The sequence below is a fragment of the Cetorhinus maximus genome, chromosome 22, assembly GCF_964194155.1.
Source record: "Cetorhinus maximus chromosome 22, sCetMax3.hap1.1, whole genome shotgun sequence".
Lineage (NCBI taxonomy): Eukaryota > Metazoa > Chordata > Chondrichthyes > Lamniformes > Cetorhinidae > Cetorhinus > Cetorhinus maximus.
The window spans coordinates 42,707,188-42,728,778 of NC_135900.1; the positions used below are offsets into that span (position 1 = coordinate 42,707,188).

At 43.7% G+C, this 21,591-nt stretch overlaps 1 protein-coding gene across 1 annotated transcript in view; it reads right to left on the reverse strand.

Moving 5' to 3' along the window:
* Positions 1 to 5,079: 5,079 nt before the first annotated feature.
* LOC144696823 (IQ motif and SEC7 domain-containing protein 3-like) overlaps positions 5,080 to 21,591 on the reverse strand; it is a 220,584-nt gene continuing 204,072 nt past the window's right edge. Inside the window, exons 8-11 of the mRNA XM_078568571.1 lie at positions 20,324 to 20,423; positions 17,350 to 17,511; positions 6,362 to 6,475; positions 5,080 to 5,222 (exon numbers count right to left, since the gene is read on the reverse strand). Coding sequence (XP_078424697.1) covers positions 5,080 to 5,222; positions 6,362 to 6,475; positions 17,350 to 17,511; positions 20,324 to 20,423 — 519 coding nt within the window. The remainder of the gene's footprint in view (positions 5,223 to 6,361; positions 6,476 to 17,349; positions 17,512 to 20,323; positions 20,424 to 21,591) is intronic.

The following is a 21,591-nucleotide window of genomic DNA, read 5'->3' on the forward strand; positions in this document are numbered from 1 at the left end:
GTCACCTTGACACCCATGGGTTTCCAAGAGACTGCAGATATCTGTACCTACCTGCGGAAGAACCTGAGCCTTCAGAGGCACTGCTGTTCAGAGAGGTCAAGGAAGCTGACCCTTAGCCTATAAACCCTGTATTGAGGGTGCCACCTGCTTTGAAGTGCAGCCCTGTCTCCAGTTCCTCTATTCTGCCCAGCTGCATGTGGCTGTGAAGAAAGCCAGTTGCTCACCTGTCACTGTAGCTGATGAGCTGGAGAAAGCTGTATTTCCTCCTCAGAGGTCCAAACAACTTCAGAATATGTAGATATCAGGTCACAGGGATGTCTCACAAGCAATAAGGTGAGGTGACCCTCAGAAATATCCAAGGCACTTGCAGTAAGTTGCACAGAGTTGCTGTTCCCAGCAAAATCAGTGAGCTTAGGCAGAAGAAAATGTTCCTGTCAGTGCAAGCCTTTCACTGTGGGTGACCGTAGGCTTGTCAGTTTCACCCTTTATTCTGCTCATATCATGTCAGTTTCATTCTACAATTATTTCCCACTGTGCACTCGCCTTCTATAACCTGGCGAGTTGCGCACAGCATATAAACTGTGCATTATTGGTAAAGAGGGATTCCATGCTTACAAAGACTTTTAATAAAAACAAAAAACTGTGGATGCTGGAAATCCAAAACAAAAGCAGAAACACCTGGAAAAACTCAGCAGGTCTGGCAGCATCGGCAGAGAAGAGCAAAGTTGACCTTTCGAGTCCTCAAAACCCTTCAACAGAACTAAGTAGAAATAGGAAAGGGGTGAAATATAAGTTGGTTTAAGGAGGGGGGGGGATGAAGGGGGGTGGGGGGGGGAAAGAAGAGGGGGCGAAGAAGTGGGGGGAGTTGTTGGGACAAGCAAGCAGTGATAGGAGGAGATAACCAAAAGATGTCACAGACAAAAGAACAAAGAGATGTTGAAGGTGGTGATATTATCTAAAAGAATGTGCTAATTAAGAGTGGAGAGCAGGGCAAGCAAGGTAGCTCTAGTGGGGGTGGGGCGAAATAAACGATGGGTAGAATACATTTAGAAATAATGGAAATAGGTGGGAAAAGAAAAATCTATATAAATTATTGGAAAAATCAAAAGGGAGGGGGAAGAAACGGAAATGGGGTGGAGATGGAGGAGGCAGTTCAAGATCTAAAGTTGTTGAACTCAATATTCAATCCTGAAGGCTGTAAAGTGCCTAGTCGGAAGATGAGGTGCTGTTCCTCCCGTTTGCATTGAGCTTCACTGGAACAATGCAGCAAGCCAAGGACAGACATGTGGGCAAGAGAGCAGGGTGGAGTGTTAAAATGGCAAGCGACAGGGAGGTCTGGGTAATGCTTGCGGACAGACCGAAGGTGTTCTGCAAAGCGGTCACCCAGTCTGCGTTTGGTCTCTCCAAAGTAGAGGAAACCGCATTGGGAGCAACGAATGCAGTAGACTAAGTTGGAGGAAATGCAAGTGAAATGCTGCTTCACTTGAAAGGAGTGTTTGGGCCCTTGGACGGTGAGGAGAGAGGAAGTGAAGGGGCAGGTGTTGCATATTTTGCGTTTGCATGGGGAGGTGCCGTAGGTGGGGGTTGAGGAGTAGTAGGTGATGGAGGAGTGGACCGGGGTGTCACGGAGGGAACGATCCCTACAGAATGCCGCCAGGGGGGGTGTAGGGAAGATGTGTTTGGTGGTGGCATCAGGCTGGAGTTGGCGGAAATGGCAGAGGATGATCCTTTGAATGCGGAGGCTGGAGGGGTGATAAGTGAGGACAAGGGGGACCCTATCATGTTTCTGGGAGGGAGGAGAAGGCGTGAGGGCGGATACGCGGGAGATGGGCCAGACACGGTTGAGGGCCCTGTCAATTACCGTGGGTGGGAAACCTTGGTTAAGGAAGAAGGAGGACATGTCAGAGGAACTGTTTTTGAAGGTAGCATCATCAGAACAGATGCGACGGAGGCGAAGGAACTGAGAGAATGGGATGGAGTCCTTACAGGAAGCGGGGTGTGAGGAGCTGTAGTCGAGGTAGCTGTGAGAGTCGGTAGGCTTATAATGGATATTGGTGGACAGTCTATCACCAGAAATTGAGACAGAGAGGTCAGAGAAGGGAAGGGAAGTGTCATGGATGGACCATGTGAAAATGATGGAGGGGTGGAGATTGGAAGCAAAACTAATAAATTTTTCCAGGTCCCAACGAGAGCATGAAGCCGCACCGAAGTAATCATCGATGTACCAGAGAAAGAGTTGTGGGAGGGGGCTAGAGTAGGACTGGAACAAGGAATGTTCCACATACCCCATAAAGAGACAGGCATAGCTGGAGCCCATGCGGGTACCCATAGCCACACCTTTTATTTGGAGGAAGTGAGAGGAGTTAAAGGAGAAATTGTTCAGTGTGAGAACAAGTTCAGCCAGACGGAGGAGAGTAGTGGTGGATGGGGATTGTTCGGGCCTTGTTTGAGGAAGAAGCTGAGAGCCCTCAGACCATCCCAGTGGGGCATGGAGGTGTAGAGGGATTGGACGTCCATGGTGAAGAGGCGGCGGTTGGGGCCAGGGAACTGGAAATTGTTGATGTGACGTAAGGTGTCAGAGGAATCACGGATGTAGGTGGAAAGGGACTGGACAAGGGGAGAGAGAAGGGAGTCAAGATAACGAGAAATGAGTTCTGTGGGGCAGGAACAGGCTGACACTATCGGTCTGCCGGGACAGTCCTGTTTGTGGATTTTGGGTAGGAGGTAGAAGCGGGCTGTCCGAGGTTGGGCGACTATCAGGTTGAAAGCTGTGGAAGGAAGATCTCCAGAGGAGATGAGGTCAGTGACAGTCCTGGAAACAATGGCTTGATGTTCAGTGGTGGGGTCATGGTCCAGGGAGAGGTAGGAGGAAGTGTCTGCGAGTTGACGCTCAGCCTCTGCGAGGTAGAGGTCAGTGCGCCAGACAACAACAGCGCCACCCTTGTCAGCGGGTTTGATGACAATGTTAGGGTTGGACCTGAGAGAACGGAGTTCAGTAAGTTCAGAGAGAGACAGGTTAGAATGGGTGAGAGGAGCAGAGAAATTGAGACGACTAATGTCACGCCAACAGTTCTTAATGAAAAGATCAAGAGAAGGTAAGAATCCAGAGGAAGGGGTCCAGGTGGAGGGAGAATATTGGATGTGGGTAAAAGGATCCGTTGAACGGGGAGAGGATTCTTGCCCAAAGAAGTGAGCACAGAGATGAAGGCAGCGGAAGAAGAGTTCTACATTGGAGAAACCAAACGCAGACTGGGTGACCGCTTTGCAGAACACCTTCGGTCTGTCCACAAGCATTATACAGACCTCCCTGTCGCTTGCCATTTTAACACTCCACCCTGCTCTCTTGCCCACATGTCTGTCCTTGGCTTGCTGCATTGTTCCAGTGAAGCTCAACGCAAACTGGAGGAACAGCACCTCATCTTCCGACTAGGCACTTTACAGCCTTCCGGACTGAATATTGAGTCCAACAACTTTAGATCTTGAACTCCCTCCTCCATCCCCACCCCATTTCCGTTTATTCCCCCTCCCTTTTGTTTTTTCCAATAATTTATATAGATTTTTCTTTTCCCACCTATTTCCATTATTTTTAAATGTATTCCACCCATCATTTATTTCACCCCACCCCCACTAGAGCTACCTTGCTTGTCCTGCTCTCCACTCTTAATTAGCACATTCTTTTAGATAATATCACCACCTTCAACACCTCTTTGTTCTTTTGCCTGTGACATCTTTTGGTTATCTCCTCCTATCACTGCTTGCTTGTCCCAACAACCCCCCCACCCCCAACCCTTCTTCCCCCCTGCCACCACCCCCCCCCCCCCCCCCCCTTAAATCAGCTTATATTTCACCCCTTTCCTATTTCTACTTAGTTCTGTTGAAGGGTCATGAGGACTCAAAACGTCAACTTTGCTCTTCTCCGCCGATGCTGCCAGACCTGCTGAGTTTTTCCAGGTATTTCTGTTTTTGTTAAAGACGTTTAATTGTTTTTTAAATGACCACAGTTGGTTTCCTGCCAGATTTATGAGGGTTCTTGGCTCAACTCACAACTTGTCCTGGGGTAAATCGCAAGAGGGCAGGACTCCCAACCCAATGACCTCTCCCAGGGCATTCCCACCCCACTCATCCCTGAACCCACTTCCAATGGCATGGGAAAATTCTGTCCTTCATGTCAAATTAACAAAAGATGAAAAATTACCCATATATTGTGTATATCTTATATGTACAAATTTCTAAGAATCTAACTATATCAATACACTACAAATATTGTCAAGGCCTGGATATTAACTGCCAACAGATTTCTGGCAGGAAATTGTGCTGTAGAGTTATTTTTCCACCTTCGGTGTAATGACACATGGTCAGTTAATTCCTTCCAGCTGATATCCCACCTGGCAGGAAGACAGTGGGAAGTGGTGTGTCTTTGGCACATCTTGATATTTGGATGACATTCGATCACTTAGTTCAAGAAATTATGTGAACACTTCATTGTGTCACGTCCTTTTAGTAAAGAACAATTGTGCCTGTGTTTGTGTATGAGAGTATGTGCGTGTGTGAATACAAATTCAAATAGAAAGAAGTACAGAACAGGGAAGGAGTCAAGCATTGAACAAAATAGAAAGAAAAATGCTGACAAAAAGAACAAGTTCAAGAATCAGAGATACAGAGCCATGCAAATCAAGAAAAATGCAGAAAAATAAGAAAAAGAATGAAAATAAGGGAAAAGTGAATGAAAGACTGTGCGATAGACAGATGCATCCTTTTTTACATAATGTGAATGGACCTGAGCCAAAATATGTAGAGACAAATAAGCCACATTCCGCTTTAGCCAATTACAGGAACTAGTCAATAGAACTTGGGCATGGTTTACTTTCTGTAATAATTCTTTAAAACCTGTGACCTGGCAACTTCCACTTTCATCGACAGATGAGTCTACAACATAAAATTAATATCCATTTATCTCATTGCTACTTCAGACAGCTGCAAATTTTTAAAAGGTGAATACATTTTATATTCTCAGATCGCCACCCTGCTGCTTTAGCATAAGCTAGCTATTCTAAGTCAATGACCTAGCCAATGAGTTGATCATTGTAGCTGACGTTGTGTCCCTCGAGTATAAAGTAAAGCAGCCTGACCTGATGGAGATCTTGGTTTGGTTCGAATGTCAAGCTGAGCTCCATTATTCTTTGCGGAATGGGTTTTTGCCCCCTGTTGTTTTTCCAGCTCCCCTGTGGTAGGAATTGAAAAGGAATGATAAATTTGATATAAATTTAAATATAACCATTTTACTTATAATTTTCATAAAATGCTAACTTGAAATTTTTCAATTATTTCTACCTTTTGCTTGATGTCCAAAGTCACTGGAACTACATCATCCCTGATAACTTTTTCCTCTCTGATACTTTTTTGAGCACTGGATTGTCCTCTAGATTAAATGTAGTGGGTTTAAATCCAGTCTGCTTGGCAATTTATTTCCTTCTACTAGATGCTATGCAGCAAATGAAAGTGCGTAAATAACCAAGAACTAAGGCTTTTGATTATAAACTTATCGCAGACGGAGTGAAAACACAGACAAGTGGTAAATAAAGGCCAGGTTGCAATAAGTGCAATCTGTTTGAATCCTCAGCTGTCCCTTGAACGATTGTCCACTGACATTTAAACAAGGCTGACATCCTGACCCATTGGGGACAGAACAACAGTTATGTGGGAGATTACATGGAAGCAGAGTGCACAAAATAACCAGGATGGCTTTTCAAAAATGGAAAATTAGATGAGTGTCAGCTTTGATCCTGCTCTGCTGCTGCCACCCCACAATCATTTTATTTTCAACTCTTTGCTCCTCACAAGGTATTAAAATGGGAACAGTTTTAATAAAAAGTGCTGATTGACCCTTTCTCTGCATCAGGATGAGGAAGAGCCTAGTGTTTTTTGAATTATAATCTTTTCACATGCAAGTGCTAGTCGCTCAATGCATTTCAAATGTTTTAATGTATTTTCCTTAAGTACTCAGAAGTGTGATTCTTGACATTTGAAAGATTACATGGGCAGGAATCTGAAGCAGACTGAACCTCACTGTGTGATATCTCTGCTGGGCAAAAAGAGCCTTGTGCATGTGTATGGAGTTCAAGTACCCAATTGAACCAGTTATTGCAGCTTGCTTATACACATACATACACAAGTGGCCATAACAGGGTGCTATTACAGTCCCTCCTCCTTAATGAAAATGTTATACAAAGTTCAAATTCCATACAACTTATATACATTTCTTCTTTTTCATTTATTCACAAGTCCAGCCTAACCACTGGTTTCCTATTCCGAAGAGGATACCTCCTTTCTTGACCCAAACTTTCAGAACCTGGGGAAGTACCTTGATCCATCTGGGCCTGAGGCTCAGGAGAAGTTTTCTCCAGCAAGGAATAATTCTGCCCTTGACATTCAATCGAAATTCCCACTTCCTCAGGCATTTCTGTCTGACTCTGACCTGGATTTGAACTAGGTTCAGAAACAACTTATAATTACATCCGAACTATCCGATTCATCAGATTCATTTGATTCTTCCCAACCTTCTTTTCTGTGAACCTCCGAAGGTAAAACATTATAAGTACAAACCCAACTTTTACAGTACCTAACACCTTGACCAAATATGTGTGAGGACCACATATTTTCACAACTCTTTCTGGTAACCACTTCAACCGCTTATGATAATGTTCTTTCACCCTAACCTTCTGGTCAATTACAGACTGCTTTTTCTCACTCTACCCCTATTGTGGATCTCTTTCTGCCTAGATTTCTTTTCTTCTATTGACTGTGCTAAATGTGGCTTCAGCAATGAAAACCTCATCCAAGACTGCCTTCTAAGAAACAATTCAGATGGTGTTCTGATGGTAGTGGTGTGAGATGCATTACGATAAATAAACAAAAAAATTGCAAGTTTGTGATTCAACAACAACTGACATTTCTTCTAATTTGTAGCTAGCATTTGCTAACAAGAGCACGCTTAACAATTTGCATTGTGTGTTCTGCTACTCCCTTTGAGGCAGGATAATAAGTGGAACTCTAGTGTGTTTTTACCCATTTATCCTCATGAAATTTGAAAACCCTTTTGAACAAAACTTTTGAATCATAATCTTGGGGTCCATGGTCAGTCACAAATCCTTCTGGTAACCCATAAGCAGCAAACAAGCTATGCAAAATATCAAGAGCTTTGCTAGTCATTCAGTTCATTGGAATCCCCTTTAACCCACTTCGAATGGCTATCTATCACAATGAATAGCTTCTGCCATTCAAATTCTGCAAAATCTATATGCAGCCTCTGCCGCACTCGAGTTGGCCATTTCCATGGTTGCAAAGAGATTGAAGGCAGCTTCTTTTCTACTGCTTGACATACTCTTCACTGTTTCACTTTGTCTTCTATAATATTATCTAACCCTGGCCACCAAAGATAGACTCTTTTGTCAAGCTCATCCCTAAGTGTTGATTATCGCACAGCAACTGCGATTTGTACATTTCAGGAATTACAACCCTGGCTCCCCACATAACATACATTGGCTTTATATCCTTGAATCTGTTTGCTTGTTTCATTGAACACCTGAGAGTATGCTGGCCTAGCTGGCGATGCCCGCAAGCCGTGAAAGAATAACCAAAATCTTGGTCGTCATACGTTGCAAATTCCGCTTCTACATGAGAAAGCTTGTTTCAATTTAACATAAGTGCTAACCGGTTGCTTCCTAACAAGGCTGGTTTTTCACCCTTCGCCACAATGATGGGCAATTTTACACATTGCTCATTGTACGTGGCTGGAACCAACATACTTCCCATTATGGGAATTTTCTCTCCCCCATAACTTCATAATTCTATGCATGATTTCTCCAGTTGATATTAACACAACTTGTCACTGTATAGTGAGTCAGAAATCACAGTAACTGATGGACAGTTTAGGCTGGTATCCACTGGAATTTAGAAGAGTAAGAAGCAACTTAATTGAAACTTTAAGATCCTGAGGTGTCTTGACAGGGTGGATGTGGAGAGAATGTTTCCACTTGTGGGTAAATCTAGAACTATGGGTCACTGTTTAAAAATAAGGGGTCACTCATTTAAGGCAGAGATGAGGAGGAATTTTTTCTGTCTGAGGGTTGTGAGTCTTTGGAACCCTCTTCCTCAAAAGGCAGTGGAAGCAGAGTCTTTGAATATTTTTCAGGCAGAACTAGATAGATTCTTGATTAACAAGGGGGTGAAAGGTTATCGGGGTAGGCAGGAATGTGGGGTTAAGGTTAAATTCAGATCAGCCATGATCTTATTGAATGGCGGAGCAGGTTCGAGGGGCCAAGTGGCCTACTCCTGCTCCTAACTCGTATGTTCGTATGTATGTTCGTATGTACCTGTGTCGACCTCCATGTTTACCACAGCTCCATCCTATGCTACTTGAACTACAATGCCCTATGAATTTCCACTGAACATCCTTGTGCTTCAGATTATATGGATGTCAACCGAACACCCCACTGATGTCAACCGACCCCCTCATCGACCTGGCGCTGTCAAACAACTGTATGCAGTCACTGCTGTGTCCTCCAGCCAGTGTTTTCTCTGTTCACATTCTTTTGATATGTCTTGGTGAGATTAGCCTTCTTTTTCCCCTCTGCTTTCACAAATGGACATTTCTGTGCCCAATGTTGGCCTGAGCACCAGCAACAGGACTTTGTCATACTTCTGATACAGCTAACTGCTGTTTTGGGGCCTTCTGCTTACTCAGCTTCAGCCTATTTACTTCAGCAGATGACTGGCATTTGCTAACTCTGACTTCTCTTGAGTCACATTCTGCTATGCCCATGGACAATGCTGTTTGACAAGCTATGTTGAAAGTTAACTTTGGGAATGCCAGAAACTTACAGCAAATGTGTTCACTTTTTAAACAGCACGAAAATCTGTCCTGTAATGCTTTCTCTTGAAATTCTTCAAAATTACATTGCTTGGACAACTTTTTCAAAGACATGATAAACTCTCCAATGTCGTCACCGGACAACTGATGCGTTGTTCCAAACCCGATAGCTTTCTGCATTCTCCAAAGGCTTGGGACTGTAGTGCTGCTCAAGCTTATACAAAATATGTCTTTTGGCTTAAGTAGAGGTGAACAACTTATTGAAGGTGTCAAACATAGGGGAGAAGTTGGCCTGGTGGTAATGTTGCTGAACCAGTAATCCAGAAACCCAGGCAAATGCTCTGGGGATATGGGTTCAAACCCTACCATGGCAGCTGGTGGAATTTAAATTCAGTTAATAAATCTGGAATTTAAAGCTAGTCTCAGTGATGTTAACCATGACAACTATCATCAATTGTTATAAAAATCCATTTGGTCTGGCCTACATGTGACTTCAGACCCACAGTAATGTGATTGACTCTTAACCACCCTCTGAAATGGTGGTTAAGCCACTCAGTTCAAGGGGCAATTAGGAATGGACAACAAATGCTGGTATGCCAGTCACACCCACATCCTGTGAAAGAATAAAGGGAAAAAAACACTTCTGGGACAGCTCCCTGTGATGATATCTTTTCAGGATAAAAAGAGACTGATGCATGCACAAGGAGTTCAAATACCCAACTAAACAGCTTTAATCTGGTTCGCTTATATACATACATACATCAATGACCACAAGATCACTGTTCACAAATAAAACTTTAACATTGCTCAGGTATTCACTCTCAAAATGAAAATTATTCTTCAGGGAATTGATTGACGGTAAGCTTTTAAATGTTTGCACGCTTATGGTGAAGGGTTATTTTCTGACGTCAAGCTGTTAGGGGACAAAGCCTAACTTGCCAAGAGTTCATATCAGGAATTCACCCACGCACAGTGCATGATTTTTCAAGCATTTAGAATAATGGTCAGAAAATGATGTGCAGCATGCCACTGAGTTTCTGATATGTCTTCCCAATGGACAAGGCAAATGTACCTCTATAATGTTCATATAGGACTTGACACTTTCAGTACTTCATATTAGTACTTTATTGTAAATACTAAAATTATTTGCCTTGGCCTGCCTATCTCAGGTCTGTGTGGCAATAACCAGCATTTTGAAAAATGAATTATAAATGCTGAAGTTATATCGAGTGCTCGCAAATAGTTCTGTGAGAAGTATACAAAAATTACAGATTCTCAGTTGTAGCGAACAAAGTGTACTCACAAGAATGCTGTTAGATGTGTGAGACAGCGATTCGAGACAAATCAGAAACTGTAACATTTTGCTAAATGCCTCTGAGAATTCAGCACTTTTTCAATTCTGGCCTCTTGCACATCTCTGATTTTTATTGCTCCACCTTTGGCGGCTGTGACCTCAGCTACCAACCCTTAAGCTCTGGACCTCCCTCCCGCAGCCTCTCTGCCTCTCTACCTATCTCTCCTCCTTTGAGGTGGCCTTTAAAACCTGCCTCTTTCATCAACCTTTAGGTTACTGTCCAAATATCTCCTTATGTGGTTCAATGTCAAAGTTTGTTTTATAATGCTCCTGTGAAGTACCTTGGGACATTTCTTTTTATATTAAAGGTGCTCTAGAAAGGCCCCTTCATGAGTAATGCCAATGCCAATAAAATGTACGTTTTATTTTAGTGTGAAATCTTTGTTGCACTCTGATAATACAAGTCAGACTCAGATTATTGTCTGGTTGTTTTTGAAGTAAAATCCCTTCTTATGTGGACAGATCATTCACCTGACAACCCTAGAATGCAATGGGTAGTGGGGGGCGGGGGCGGGGGTGGGGGTGGTGAAGGAGCAAGATGGGGGGCATACAAAGCCTCGGTCACTTCCCTGGTTTGGTGACGCACAGTGAAGAGTGAAATGTTGGCAATGTCTCTGGCTGCTGCCTGAAAGAATCCACTAAATAGAAATTAAGGCCCACGTTGATCCTCACAGCAACTGGTAACACCGTCCTCACCCCGCTGTGCAGTTGTAATTCCAGTTACAGGAAGTGGCAGAGTTCAGCAATCACCTTCTTGGTGAATCGTTGCCAAATCAGACACTGCTCCTAGATTTGTTTCTTTATATTTGTTTAGGGTTTGTGAGCATCATTGGCAAGGTCAGCATTTATTGTCCATCCCTAATTGCGCATGAGAACATGGTGGTGAGCTGCGTTCTTGAACCATAGTCCATCTGCTGTAGTTACACAATTACACCCACAGGGAGTTACAGGATTTTGATCCAGTGACAGTGGGGAAAGGCAATATGGTTCCAAATCAGGATTGTGTGTGACTTGGAGGGTAACTTGAAAGTTGTGGTCTTCCCCTGCACCTGCTGCCCTTGTCCTACTGGGTAGTAGAGTTCACATGTCTGAAAGAGGCTGTCAAAGGAGCCTTTTCAAGTTGCTGCAGTGCATCTTGTTGATGGTAGAGACTGCAGCCATGGTACAGTGGTGGTGGAGGGAGTAAATGTTTAAAATGGTGGATGGGATGCTGATCAAGTAGACTGCTTGGTCTTTGATGGTATCATGCTTTTTGAGCGTAGTTGGAGCTGCACTCATCCAGGCAAGTTGTTAGTATTCCATCATACTCCAGACTAGATGGTGGACAGCTTTGGGGAGTCAGGAGGTGAGTTATTTGCCACAGAATTCCCAACCTCTGACCTGCTCTTATATGGCTGATCCAGTTAAGTTTCCAAACCTTCAACCTCTGCCACATAAGAGGACAAGGGCAGCAGACATATAGGAACTTCACTATCTCCAAATTCCTCTCCAAATCACACACTGTTCTGAATTGGAACTGCCTCTCGTTCCTTCGCCTTCACTAGGTCAAAATCCTGAAACACCTTCCCTAACATCACTCTAGGTGTACTTACACCACAGGGACTGTAGCGATTCAAAGTGGCAGCTCACCACCAGCTTCTCAAGGGCAATTAGGGATGGGCAATAAATGCTGACCTTACCAGCAATGCCCACATCCCAAGAATGAATTTTAAAAAAGAACTGGAAGGAAGTTGAGGGATTTTTTTTCATTTGCCTGAAGGGTGTTGGTGGTGGTCCATCACCTTGAATATTCATTCCCACTACCATCAGTAACACCATTGCAGTTGTGTGTGCTTCTATAAGGTCCACTGCAGCAGCTCGCCAAGGCTCCTTTGACAGTACCTTCCAAACCCACAGCCACTACCACCACAAAGAACAAGGGCAGCAGGCGCATGGAAACACTGCCACCTGCAACTTGCTCTGGAACTCTGCCTGAAAAGGTTGATAGAGGCAGAAAACCTCATCATCTTTGAAAAATACTTGGATATCCACTTGAAGTGCATCAAGAGCGGCAATCTGGGGTTTGGCTGGAACACAATGGGCTGAATGGCCTCCTCCTGAGCCATAGATTTCTGTGTTCCTTTGATTCTATTCTATATGAACCTTCATTTAGAACCTTCATCTAGCATTATTTAAATGCTAGTGAGGCGAGAGGTGGGGGGGGGAGGGGGGGGAGCGTGGGTGCACTGTCTCTTGTGTTGCAAAATGTATGGTTAGCTGGGGTGTTTAAGACAAAGCATTGTTAGGACCTATGAGGTCCAAAACAGCAGGATGTGTGCCAAATTGGCATTAGACCTTGTCTGATGTCATGATCTGCCTACTGAACATGCTCCTGCACACACAGTACACACCGGTGCTGGTATCATACAATCATGGTGTGGTACAAAGGCTGGGCGCAGTTCCATTGCCACCTTAGAAGCCCTAGGCTTCTGTTGCACCAGCGGTACCACAGAGCCAAATATTGCAGCTAGGGCCTTTCAATGGAAACCCTCAATTTTACTCTTTAATTTTCTCATGTATGATCCATACTTTTGGTGGCATTACAGTTTAAATATAAAGACAAACAGAGGTCAGCAAGTTCAGTGACACCTTCATTTTAATTTTTGACAAGCTTTTCCCCAAGCAATGTATTGTAACAGACCCTTCAGGCACTCTCACATCTGGAAAATTAGGTTGAAATGTAGGAGTGTATTGGTACAAGGTTGGCACGGTTTATGGTGGGAAGTCATTTGAAATGCTAAAACTACACCATCTGCACACACTTGCACAAACAATTCTAGGGACAAAAGTTTAGATAAGTTTCATCATAAATATGCAACAGAGGCAGCTTGCTGTTTTTAGACGTGAGATGACACCTTGAGTACATTGCTGATTCACAGTTGAAAATGAGTTCGATGTTAACAGCTCAGTTTCTGATTCATCGGTCCTGTCAATAGTATAGGATTCCAAATATGCTTCATTAAGACATCAAAACATTGCCACAAAAAAGTGGCAAGAAACAGACCTCACTTCAAAATGATCTTAAAAATAATCTCTCGGGGACAAGTGGGGAGAATTAAAAATCCTTCTGCATTTTGGAATGATCTTCTTTAGAGACAAAGGGCAGGATTTTACAGCGGCGGGATTTTACTTCCCGCCGGAGTCAGTGGAGCTAAGAATGGCTTGCCACATTTCACAGTCCCATCCCAGGACTGACGGCCCTGTAAAATTCCATCCTAAGTAAAAGAAAAACATATAATCTTATTTTTATTCATGGAGAAGCTTCTAAAATAATACCCATACAAGCAGATGTGTTAAGCCTCAATCAATTAGAATGAAGTTCACTCATTTTGGTACAGAAATGTATTAACTTCATTTGACTTGTAAATGGCTTAGCTGTAATTTTAAGATAGTGTCCGCTTCTTTTCAGATCCCCACCATTGGAAATAGTTTCTTGCTATCTTCCCTATCATTTTAGACAGCTCAATTAGATCATCTCTCAACTAACACAGTGCACAACAACTTAAGCATTCCATGTTTGTATTCCAACTGCCTTGAGATAAATGTTAACATTCCTTTAACTTTTTTGATTACATTTTGCACTTGTGCATTGATCTATGTACAGACACACTTAAGCCCCTTTGCTCCTCCGTAGCTCCTACTTCACTATCGAGAAAACATTCAGATTTGTCTCTCAGATCCAAAGTGCTAAACCCCATAGTGAACTCCATCTTTTTTTTTTATTCATTCATGGGATGTGGTTTCACTGGCTGGGCCAGCATTTATTGCCCATCCCTAGCTGCCCCTGAGAAGGTAGTGGTGAGCTGCCTTCTTGAACCGCTGCAGTCCATGTGGTGTAGGTACACCCACAGTGCTGTTAGGAAGGGAGTTCCAGGATTTTGACCCAGTGACAGTGAAGGAACGGCGATATATTTCCAAGTTAGGACGCTGAGTGACTTGGAGGGGGACTTCCAGGTAGTGGTGTTCTCAACTATCTGCTGTCCTTGTCCTTCTAGATGGTAGTGGTCATGGGTTTGGAAGGTGTCTAAGGAGCCATGGTGAATTCCTACAGTTTACCTTGTAGATGGTACACACTGGTGCTTTGGTGGTGGGGGGAGTGAATGTTTGTGGAAGGGCTGCTAATCAAACGGGCTGCTTTGTCCTGGATGGTACCAAGCTTGAGTGCTGAGGGAGCTGCACTCATCCAGGCAAGTGAGGAGTATTCCATCACACTCCTGACTTTTGTCTTGTAGATGGTGGACAGGCTTTGGGGAATTAGAGGGTGAGTTACTCATCACAGGATTCCTAGCCTCTAACCTGTTCTTGTAACCACAGTATTTATAAGGTTAGTTCAGTTCAGTTTCTGGTCAATGGTAATCCCCAGGATGTTGATAGTGAGGGATTCAGTGATGCTAATACCAATGAATGTCAAGGGGCGATGGTTAGATTCTCTCTTGTTGGAAATGGTCATTGCCCAGCACTTATGTGGCGCGGATGTTACTTGCCACTTGTCAGCCCAAGCCTGGATATTGTCCAGGTCCTGCTGCATTTGGACATGGACTATCACTATCTGCAATATATATATATCTGCAATATATATATGTACGTAAATATAATGAAAATCTGAGGCCCCAGTACTGGGTATCACCACTTGCCACATCTCACCAATCCAAGAATGTTCTCTAAATTCGCTCTCTTCCTTCCATGTCACCGTGTTCCATATGCTTTCATTTTCGCTAGTAATCTCTTTTGAAATGCTTTCTGAAAGTCCAAATAGCTAACTCCCATAGACACTCCCCTATCTACCATGTTGGTCAGCTCTTCAAAAATCTCACATTTTTGCTTTTCAAACTCAGTCCTAACATTTTCTTGCTATCAGCAGAGTTTGCCCAAACAGAATACAACATAAAAACTAAGTTACAATGCTTATTTCATTTATGAGGAAGGACTGAATGGCTTTGCTTCTCTGATGAATATATATCTTATCTCATCACTTTCATGATGTTTAAGGTCAGACTATTGGAAATCTCAACAAAATCTACTGTTGTAGAATTCAAAGAAGGTAATATTTGATGTATTCATTGTCTGACTTCAACACTGGAGAAAACAAGGAAGTGTTACCAACATAACATTGTGCAAGACAACATGGATGTTTTAAGTTATAGGAATTTGGATATTAATTTGAACATGGTAGGTGAGGGATTATCTAAATATCTCAGAAGGCATATGGTAAAGTTCCACATCAGAGACTTCTAACAAAAATGAGAGCACATGGAATTAGAGGCAATATATTAACATGAGTTTGGAATTGATTAAGAGGTAGGGGACAAGAGTGGATCTAAAGGGCATGTACTCCAATTGGCCACATGCGAATAGTGATGGCCCCAAGGGACCTGTACTGGGTCCTCAGCTTTTCACTAGATGTAGGAATAAATAATTATAAATTCAATTGACTAAGTTAGGTGGCATAATAAATAGTGTAAATGAGAGCAGGAAGTTGCAAAGGAACAGCAATAATTAAGTGAGTGGGAAATCTATGGGAGATGAAGTTCAATTTGGGGAAATGTGAGGTCATCCACTTTGGACCCAAGAAAGATAGATCAGAGCATTTTCTAAATAGTGAGAAGTTAGGAAGCTATACAGAGCAGTGAAATTTAGGGGCCGAAATACAGAAACACTCAAAGTTAATGGACAGGTGTAGACAATTTTTTAAAAAAATTATTTAAAAATTAGTGCAATGTTGGTCTTTACCTCGAGAGGACAGGAATAGAGAGAGAGGAGGAAATTATGTAACAGTTACATAAAGCCCTGTAGGTTGGACCCCATTTAGAATTCTGCATTCAGTTCGGGGTACTGCACCTCAGAAAGAATATACTGGCCTTGCAGGGAATGTGGATTCATTAGAATAACACCAAGGCTAAAAGGGTTGCATTATCAGGACAGGTTACATTGACTGGGCTTGTATTCCCTTGCGTAATCAAGATTAAGGGTTGATAGGGTAGATAGAGAGAAACTATTTTGTCTGGTGGAGAGTCTAGAACAAGGTGGCTTAACCTTAAAATTAGAGCTAGGGTGTTCAGGGGTGATGTCAAGAAACATTTCTTCATGCAAAGGGTAGTGAAAATCTGGAACTCTCTTGTAAAAGGCTGTTGAGGCTGAAGCTCAATCAAAGGGTTTAATAACTGAGTTTGTTAGATTTTTCTTAGGCATAGGTATTAAAGGGTTTTTAAAATTCATTTATGGGATGTGGGTGTCACTGGCTAGGCCAGCATTTATTGCCCATCCCCACTTGCCCTTGAGAAGCTGGCAGTGAGCTGCCTTTGTGAACTATTGCAGGTACATCCACAGGGAGGGAGTCCAAGGATTTTGACCCAGCAACAGTGAAGGAACAGCGATATATTTCCAAGTCAGGATGGTGAGTGACTTGGAGAGGAAATTCCAGGTGGTGGTGTTCCCATGTATCTGCTGCCCTTGTCCTTCTAGATTGGTAATGATCATGGATTTGGAAGGTGCTTTCTAAGGAGCCATGGTGAGTTTCTGCAGTGCATCGTCTAGATGGTACACATTGCTGCTACTGTTCATTGGTGGTGGAGGGAGTGAATGTTTGTGGAAGGGGTGTCAATAAAGTGAGCTGCTTTGTCCTGGATGGTTTCAAGCTTCTTGAGTGTTATTGGAGCTGCACTCATCCAGGCATGTGGAGGGTATTCCATCACGTTCCTGACTTGACCTTTGTAGATGGTGGACAGACTTTGGGAAGTCAGGAGGTGAGTTACGTATCACAGGATTTCTAGCCTCTGACCTGCTCTTGTAGCCACACTATTTATGTGGCTGGTTCAGTTTCTGGTAAATGGTAACCCCAGGATGTTGACAGTGAGAAATTCAGCGATGGTAATGCCATTGAATGTCAAGGGGCGATGGTTAATGCAGACTCATTCAGTTTCCTCCTGCATTGTAAAACTGCAGGAATAAAGTTGAGAGTCCTCAAAATCAATAACTAAAATCACTGGATACTTGCAGAGAACAAGGGCTTCCTGTTTTAATCAATTGCACCCAGCTGACAGGTCATTGTATTTGCAGTAACAATCACGCTGAAAACATGACTACTCACAATCAATTCGAATTTGCTCCATCTCTGTCACCTCTGCTATTGACTCTTTCAGCTCCTCCACAAACTTCTGAAGCTCCTCTGAACTCTGTGCACAGAAACTCAGTGCCTGCTTCTTCTCAGAGCCAGAAACAGATGATACGAGTGTGATCCCATGAGGATAAACTAACAGAGAAAAATTGCAGCTATTAACACAGGTAAATGTAAACCCTATCATATCCTTTTTGTTAGCTTGCTCTGTGCATCTTCTAAGTTGGAGAACAGATGACTGCATTAGAAACAATTAATCTTGACTAGCATAAGAGGAATCTAGATATGAAATTAACACCACCCAAAGAGAAAGTCTAGGAACATACATTTTTATAATGAGTGAGATTAAGATGAAGCCTAATTTTCAGGTGATGGTGATTAGAGTGAAGGGGATAAACGTGCCAGAGGTTGCAGAGATAATTCAGTTCCCATTTTAAGTTTACACTTTCTGTCCATTAAATTTGCTCACATGACATCCTTGCACAGGAACAGTTAGGCCTGAGGTACACCCAACTTTGGACCTCAGGCCTCATCCACAGGCTGCAGCTGGACATCTCCAGGCATCTTACCGGTGAAGGAGATTTCAATTTTGAAATACTGCGTTGTGCCAGATCGACCCTGGGTGGGGAATGGGGGTGGGGGGAGAGGAGCAATCAGGATGGTGGGGGTGACCAGCAGAAGGAGGGGAAAATCAAGGGAGTGATCAGAGTAGGTAATCAGGTGGTAGAGAGGTGACCAAGAAAGGGGAGAGAGCGACTGGAAAAGATGAGAAGTGATTGGGTGGGGTGGGGAGATAGGGGACCAGATGAGAGAGATCAGAAGGAAGGTAGACTTCTGCACCTTCCAGTTCCACCTTCAGCTAGATTTTTTTTAAATTGCCGATTTGGCCACTCGCACACCAGATTTCCCTGGTGGCCAGGCGTCAGGTGTAGTCAAGACAGCCCATTCTTGCAGTGGGCCTAGCAGACTAGAGGCCCCATATTTCCTTATGCTCCTGATTTCTACAATGCAAAAATGAGACATAGGCCGAGATTTTCCAATCCCGTCTGCAGCGAGAACCATCGTAAGCTAGAATGGAAAACTCAGAGAGGTTGATAGGACCAGAAAATCCTGACTGTGGATGGGACTGGAAAATTTCGCCCACAGTGTCTGAACAATCCAAGATATCGACCTGTCAAAAGTGGCCCCAAAGTTTTAAGTTCTTAAGACATCAGGTTGGATTTTCCTCCATGATGGGGTTACAGCTGGAATTGCACTTCCAGCCACAGTGGTGACCAGACCTGACCCCATCACATTTTCCTGTATCAAATTAATTTAATATTGTGGGTGGGCTTCTAGTACTATTTGCACACTTGCCTTTGGGAATTAAGGAATTTCAATGCTACCTCAGCATTGTGGAACACCTCCCTTTAGACAACAAATGTGAGCCTGAGCTTCCAGTCACCTCTCATTTTAATTCCCCTAGCCCCATGCCTGCTCTGATCTCTCTATCCTCAGTCTCCTATGCTGTTCTAATGAAACATAAGCTTGAAGAACAGCACCCCATCTTTTGATTAGGAACTTTATAGTATTCCAGACTCAACAGTGATCATATCCTCTGCCCCCATTAATTTTATCGGACACTGTATGTGATGATTCTGTTATACCCATTTACACCTCCTCTAAACCCATTTTTTTGTTTATTTATTTGTCTCAATAACTATTTCATTTTGCACTGCACCATCACACCCTCGTCATGAACTCTCTCCTGTCTTCCACCCTGTACAGACCTTCCATTTTCTTGGTAGCACAGAATTTGAATATTCCTGAAAAGAGAGACATGTTGCCGAATGTTTTTTTCTTGCACTCATCAGGAAAAATGCAAGAATTTCAAATTTTAAATGATAACAACAATTTATATTATAGGAGAAAAGCGTGCTGATTGGTTGGCAAGTTGACTCTGAATGGCCGAAGTGTTGCCATGGAGAACACAATGGGGAACTATAGGCTCCCAAGTCATTCAAAAAAGGCACAAGGCTTGAACATGTTCCTTTATTTGCAGAGAATGGGTCCTTCAACGTTCGCAGGATCAAAATCCTGGAACTCCCTTCACAGCAGCACGGTGGGTGTACCTGCACCATGTGGGCTGCAGTGGTTCAAGAAGGTGAACCACCACCAGCTTCTCAAAGGCAATTTAGGGATGGGCAACAAATGCTGGCCTTGCCAGCGACACCCACCGTGTCCTATAAAATATGGAATGGACTGATGGGAATTGACGGGGAGCAGTACCCAGTGCACTCCGACAATGAAAAAACATGAGGTAGCCATCCACACAAACTACAAAGACTATTTGTTTCCGAGATAGATATCAACAATATTTCTTCTCAGGGACAATCCCACAGTGGAACAAGCTGCAAAGGAAATAGCCATAGCCCCATCGCTTGAAATCTTCAAGACTCATTTTTAGATTACTTCCATTTATAAGTTTTTCATTATCAGGACTACTATCTCAGCAGGTCATGCCTGGTTTAGCTAGTGCTAACCATATAAATGTTAGCAGAATACGGATGTTAGCCTGTGATGCCGGCACAACCAAGCAGACATCCCTTGAAAGAATAAAATAAAAAGATTGGCCAACCATTATACTTCCTTCCTGAATTTGTTTTATAACATTCCTGTGAACTGTCTTGGAATATTTTATTACATTAAAAGCTCAACATAAATATAAGTTGGTGTTCTCATTTACAACTACGAGGGGTATACAATGGCGACTGATCTGATATCACCTGTTTAACACTATCAGCCAAAGTCAAAATTATCCTCAATAATGTTAAAATTGAGTGAAGAGTAAAAAACAGTATCTGTTAATACAACCTTAATCCATTGATTACATCCCCAGAGACTGAGAACTGCAATCTATGCTTTAACACAACAAGGAGTAACATGTGAAAAATTCAGGAACACTTACACTCAGTCTCAAACAGATGAATTTGCATTCCCAGAAGGCCAACAGACTTGTAGAATGTGTATGTAGCAGAGCTTTTCTTTTTTGCACACAGTTTAAGTATCTGTAAGTAATAGATTATAACACTTAAAATTGAATCATTTCTAAGGAGACACCTCAAAGAGCTTAACATTAGGAGGCAATTGGCATCTCACATGCTATAATGAGTGAATTAGAGGGGTTTGCATTGGGTGATTCACCACAGGTAAGCATGAGCAACAGGGGGAAAGAACAGGACAGGACACAGCTCTCCACAAGATGAGCCTCACACCCTAACTGCGATAGAATCCAGAGGCAGAACTTACTGCCTGTTGGGCGGTTGGTGCGGGAGCAGGCATGGACCCTATTGCCGCCCGCAATCGGGTCCGCGCCGTCATTTTATGCGGGCAGGCCAATTAAGGCCTGCCCAGTGTGAAACATGGTCCCCGAGGACAGCGGGAGTGGGCAGGCAGCGACGGGACTGCTATGACCACCAGGTCCAATGGCGACCGGGTGGCCTGTTTAAAAGAGCTCCTGCAGCCTTACAAAGGCTGTCAAACACGGCCAGCAGAAGGGGTCCCCAAAGCACTGCTGGTGAGCAGGCCAGGCAGGAGGGTAGGGCAGGGGGGCACTGTGCCTCTCGTTTCTCAGATGATTGCCTTGCTGCCCTCCTCGAGGAGGTGGCAGCACGGCAGGAGGAGTAGGCCCCCCCCCCACATGACCAAACGTGCCTGGGAGGAGCTGGCGGAGATGGTGAGCTCCAGCGATGTGGTGCGGCGCACCTGGATCCAGTGCCACAAGCATTTCAATGACCTTTTGCACTCTGGAAGGGTGAGTACCATGCTGGCATTGGTCACTTAACCCAGCAGGTAGACTTTCCCCCCTGGCTGCCCCCCCGAACTCTGAGTACAGTTACTGCAGTGAATCATTGACGGCATGTATCCTTCGCTGGGTGGGCCAGCAGATATTGGCCATGCCAAGGTCAGCCCGAGAGGGTGGTGATGAGATGGGTTCTGCACCCGCAGCATGTGGTATGGTGACACCCACATTACTGTTTTGGGGTCAACCTGGAGGATCTGCACCTAGACGCAGTGCTGGAACTCTAGGACATGTCAAAGTCAGGGTGCTGACATGCTGGGAGGGGACCTTCCTGGTGGCAAGGCACCGTTCGAACTGCTGTCCTTTGCGCTCCACATGCTTGTGCCTCCTAGCTTTGCGAGGTTGGACCGTGTGGTGCCAAATATGATGGAGGC